Consider the following 5,500-nt stretch of genomic DNA (forward strand, 5'->3'; position numbering starts at 1 on the left):
GCCCCGGGAATGCGGGGATGGCCCCGGGACGCGGTGCTGGGCCCGGGATGGCCCCGGGAATGCGGTGCCGGTCTGGTTGGTCACTCAGCGCTGCCCTTGTCTTGCCATCATTGTCACCACCCCACGCCCTGGCGGACAGATGAGCCCCCGGGCTGCTGGAGGTGATTGATCCTCGCTGCGCTGGTGTTGCTGGAGCTCGCGGGCAAGCTCTGGGATGGAGCTGGCAGGTGGGATGATGTGCTGGGACTCCAGGGAGGTGCCTGCGGGCCGGAGAAGGGCTCTGGCTTTAGGGAAGGGCATCAGGTGGGTCCCAGCAGGTCAGGGCGCAGGGGCGGCAGGTGCCGGGAGCTGTGCTGTGCGCGGCTGCCTTCAGCACGTGCTCTGGTCTCAAGATCTGTTCCCTTCTCGGCCTGGCAGGGGCCAGGGTGGGAGTGAAGACCCCCTAGAGACTGGGCAGAGTTTGCCTGCTGGCTTTGAGATGAGTTTGAGATGGCTGGAGGCTGCCTCACCTCCCCGCCAGCTCTGGGGACTCACATGATGGACTGGAACTTCAGTATCCCTCTCAGCCTGGTGCTTTCTGAAGAAGCTCCCTAAGAATTAATTTTTCAGGATAGCTTAAATCATTCCATGCCCTTGTATGATAAATGCTGCAACACCCCACTGCTAAATTGCCTTTTTTTCCCCCTTTGTTGGCTACTGCATCCATGATATCCAATAAAAATAAAGCAGTTATCTTGAGAAAAGGAAGTGGTGTCTCTTCAGGTCAGTCAGGAGGAATGGCTTGTTGCAGGGTAGAAGAACTTAAATCTTTAGAAACCTACTTGAGAAACTTAAGATTAATCAGTTTTAAGAATACTCATCCTTTGCTGTAAGAGTCCTGTGTTTTGGGGGAACCTGGGGATATGCATGTATTTGACTCTCTGTTATACTAACTCAGGCTCATCTGCTGTCTTTCAAAATGGTGCTGCTCTGGCCTGCAGACTTCTGAGGATGTTAGTGCTGACATCTGGATCCAAAATACCCTCCCACACATTACTAAAATGGCTCTGGATACAAATGAAAGCTGGATGTCTGAACACCCAGCAGTTAGACATCTGCCAGTTAAGGTGCTGCTTCTATAACTGTCAGTTTGTTGTGTCTGGTAGAAGGAAACTTCTAATGGCTCCTGCTGTCAGACAGGGTGCAAACTCTCTCAAGTGAGAACCTTGTTAGAAGGATGGGAGTCACTGTTTGTTTTCCATGTAGTTCTCTTGGAGCTCATTGGAGCATCAGCCGTGGCAGCAGAACTTGCCACCTGAGGCTTTCCTGGGGACACTCAGGTGCCTGGAGCATCCCCCTGTTCTTTCACTGCCCTGCATGTGTTTTTCTTGTTTTCCTTTTTATTCTTTTCCATGTGTAACACTTGTCTCTGTGGGGAATCACAGCCCTATCTGCCTTTACCAACGGTGCTGCAAGGCCTGACAGCCCTGGGGAGGGCCCATCAGTCTCACTGGTCATATTTTCTCTTCATCAGCATGGAGAGAGAAGTGTTGATGGCTGAGGTGGTGGATCTAGGAGCAGGATAGTGAGTGTCCTGTTCTGCTCCAGGACCCATCCTGTGTACAAAGACACTAAAAGCTGGTCCAGGAACTCTGATCCCTTCCTGCTGTCTCTTGGCATGCACAGTCCACTTTCTTCACCCACTAAAACTGTAAGTGGTTTTTCATGTCTGAAGCATCTGATGTTCTTGAGCTGGTAAGGAAAGTGTCTGGATCCTGGAGAGGTCATCTTGGGAAAGCTGAGTTCTAGTATGAAGTCTTGAAATTTCTTAGTCCTCTGAACACAGGCTGGAGATCTGCACGTGTCTAGAAGGGGGGCCTCCCTGCACTCCTTGCAAAAAGGCTTCTGTGCACATCCAGTCCGTGCAATTAAACAGAATTGGGAACCACCAAAAGCTTCAAAAGGCTTTGGAGCACAGGCTGTGGGGCCAGTGAGGAAGGCAGAGGCAAAGAGAAACTGGGTTCTGGGGTGGGAGGGGTAGGAAAAAAAAATAAATCGGGCCTGATGAGGAGGGGAATTACTGAGTTGCAAAACAGGAGGTTTGAAAGCTATTTCATGACTTGGGAAAGGGAGGGAATTACCAGCATCATGAACAGGGAAGGGGCAGAACAAGCAGTGCCCCAGGCAAAATGTATTTTCTCTTCCTGGTGGTAAACTGGTATTAATGAAGAGCAAAGCCTGAGTAAGCCCCAGACCTTCAGGGTCCAGGCTGAGAAGGCAACTTCAGCTTTACTGACTTGCACCCTCAGATATCTGTTTGCTTTCTGTACTTGCATTGAACCAACTGCAAAGGAACACAGTTTTGAAGAGGCTGGAGTTGCTCGTGTAGACTTCTGCTTGCTGACGTGCAGTAGCACATACCTTCTGCTTGTAGCTGTCTTAAATTCTTAAGAAATCTTCATGTTTTATCTTAAAAATCTTAATGTTTTAAAATCTGTGAGAAAGGGAATGTAGTTAAACACACATTCCCTGTGCTTTTCAGAAGAGGGGGGAGAGTTAAGCCCAAGAGCTCTGCAAGGTCTAGATAAATGATATTTCTTCCTTATAAAACTGCTGTACAAGAATAAAACAAGGCATGCAAACATTTTAGAAAACAGCACGTGGATTTTTTATACTTTTTTTTTTTTTTTTCCCCAGAGATGGAATTCCTCTGGAATTCTCACTGTGATGCTTCCCCATTCACTACCCTCCAACTCCATGCACTGAAGAGGAGGAGCTCAGAGCTACAAAAAGCTTTGCCTTTGCCCCCCTCTGCTGCAGCCTGGATCCTGCAGGACTGGGTCCTTTGTAGTTCCCAGTGTGGCTTCTCCCCTGCTGCTCACTCTGAGTGCTGCTGTCTAGCCAGCTATCTGTGCAGGTTTTAGCACTCTCTTTGGGATTAGCTCCACTGAACCTCCCGTGAATTTCCTCTGTTGCTGAATAAGAAGAAAAGCCCTAGAAATATGAGGTTTGTAGAAACCTACTCTGAGACTGGGGATCTGTGTAACTGGTGGTGAGACCAATGCTCACAGTTTTCAGCTTTTCTGGAGCACGTGCAAGGTGAGTGGAACAGGTTGCCCAGGGAGGTTGTGGCTGCCCCATCCCTGCAGGTGTTCAAGGCCAGGTTGGATGAGGCTTGTGCAGCCTGGTCTGGTGGGAGGTGTCCCTGCTCATTGCAGGGGGGGTTGGAACCTGATGGTCTTTAAGGACCTTCCCAACCTTCACCATTCTAGGATTCTATGTTTCTGTGTAACTCCTGCAGTGGCAGCAACATCCTGTATATTCTCAAAAAAAAAAACCACCTGTATTTTCCAGTCTCATTTTAAGCACTTTTCTGCTATTTGTGACGTTGGCTTTAATGCTGTGTCACTTAACACCATCCCTGCATGCAGTTCTTTCATGGGCCTTGACCAGTTTCATCCCACCTCTCAAAGAAATCCTCCTCCTGGACCTGCAGCACAAAGAAGGGAGGAGAAAAAAGTGGCAGGAGCAAAATAAAAGAGGACTATCAAGCAACATCAGTCTTGTGACACCCTTCCTCACAGCAGCCTCCTCTGTCATGTTGCATCATTGCTAAAAATAGACCTTAAGGTCCTTGGGGATATGGCATTTGTCTTTTGTTCTGGAAAGTGCCCCGTGCAGTTTGAGTCTCACTTAAAAAAAAAAACAAACCTGTAGTACAAATAGAATAGAGTGGGTTTTAAGATCCTTTATTTCCTTGTTCTCACTTAGAGTCCTGCTTCTTAGTGGTGAGAATGGACCTCGGAAGGTCCAAACTGCATTGCCAGTCAGAGCTAAAATAAAGGGTGGAGGAGACTTTTCACCCTGCACGGGGGGATTTCTACAGAACCATGTTGGTGTCTCTAGCCACAGGTGCTTCTTGCCTCCCAGTAGCTTAAATAAACAGAAAAAGAATAACATGAGTAATTAAATGCAAAGAAAGCAGGCAGGATAGACTGATTGGAACAATCCTTTGATGATAAATCAAGGAAAATCACACAGGTGGGAGTGGAAACTACAGCTCGAAGGAGTATCAGCTCGAGTCTCAGATACTGTTTAAAACTGTCTCAGTTGCCTTCCTGGGTCAGACTGAGCTCTGAATTTTCCAGAAGTGACTCTCAAAGACTCTTGAGAAGGAGTAAAACACCAAAACTAAGAGGCTCTGTGAAATTTTAGATGAGATTTGATCTTTCAGAATACTGAAGCAGAGGGAAAATGTTAAAATATATGGGAGCCTATTCTACAAGAAGGTAAAAGACTTCACCTATGTTTGGTGGAAACTCAGCTGGTTGCTTGGGCCATCTTCACTGCCTGGGGTAGGTTGTGTTATCTTCTCAGCTGTGAACTGGTTAAAGCTTGGGCTTCAGCCTCCTGTCTTTCTCCATTTCCAGACAACTGCAATAAACCAAAACTCCCCATTTATCTGCCACTCAGAAGGGAGGTCCAGGAAAGTGACCCAATGTGACAAAAGGCTAGAGAAGGGGGATCAGAATCCACAAAGAGAAGCAGCCTGGGTTCACTTGTAAGTTAGGTTTCTCTTGATATTTCACTCTTGAGTAGTTTATTCCGGACAAATCCCATCTTGTAACAAACGGTGCAGGTGTGTGACATGCAGGCCTGGGTTTTGTCCACCTGTGTGTCATGATCTAGGGAATATTCACCACTCAGAACGGGACTGATGTGGCCTAACACCCAACTGGTCAATCCATGCCTGAAGTATTTACAAGGATATATATTTTTTGTGGCCTTTCTTTATTTGCTGTACGGAATCAGCAGACAAATTACGGTTTTGGGAATAATGCTGATGAAAAAAAGGCTCAGAAGCTGTTCTGTGGGACCCTGCTCAGTGGAATCTCTGGAGTGCTTTGAAGGAGTCACATCACCTGTGAGGACAGGCTGGGGTTGTTCAGCCTGGAGGAGGCTCGGGGAGTATCTTATAGTGACCTCCCAGTACCTGAAAGGGTAAGAAGGCTGGGGAAGAGCTGCTCACAAGGCACGGAATGGCAGGACACGGGGTCATGGTTTTAAGCTGGAAAAGAGGGGATTTAGGTTGGATATGAGGAAAAAGTTCTTTACTATGAGGGTGGTGGATCATGGAACAGGTTGCCTGGAGAGGTGGAGGCCCCATCCCTGGAGACATTCAAGGGTTTGATGGGGCTCTGGGCAATCTGGGCTAGTTGGAGATGTCCCTGCTGATTGTAGGGGGGTTGGAACAGACTGGAATAGACCCTGAGAGGTCCCTTCCAGCCCAGACGTTCCATGGTCGGTGTTATATCCTCTTGTTTACGTATTACAACTTCTGAGGCGATACATCCCGTCCTTAACCTGCTGAAGAACACGAGCAAGGCTTGACCGTTGTTACTGCACCCGAGACGCGTTTTTCAGGCGGTTTTTGAAGCGCAGGCCGGGCAGGGCTCCCCCTGCAGCAGCCGCAGGGACCTCAGGGCGGGCAGGGGGGGGGGGTTGGGGGGCGCAGGGGGAG

At 48.5% G+C, this 5,500-nt stretch overlaps 1 protein-coding gene across 1 annotated transcript in view; it reads right to left on the minus strand.

Annotated features, from left to right (window-relative positions):
• The window catches only part of NUP85 (nucleoporin 85kDa), a 13,556-nt gene extending 13,256 nt beyond the window's left edge, over positions 1-300 (minus strand). The window contains exon 1 of the mRNA XM_010002733.1: positions 126-300. Coding sequence (XP_010001035.1) covers positions 126-300 — 175 coding nt within the window. The remainder of the gene's footprint in view (positions 1-125) is intronic.
• Positions 301-5,500: the final 5,200 nt, after the last annotated feature.

Source organism: Chaetura pelagica, unplaced genomic scaffold, assembly GCF_000747805.2.
Source record: "Chaetura pelagica isolate M959 unplaced genomic scaffold, ChaPel_1.0 scaffold47, whole genome shotgun sequence".
In the NCBI taxonomy this organism is placed as follows: domain Eukaryota; kingdom Metazoa; phylum Chordata; class Aves; order Apodiformes; family Apodidae; genus Chaetura; species Chaetura pelagica.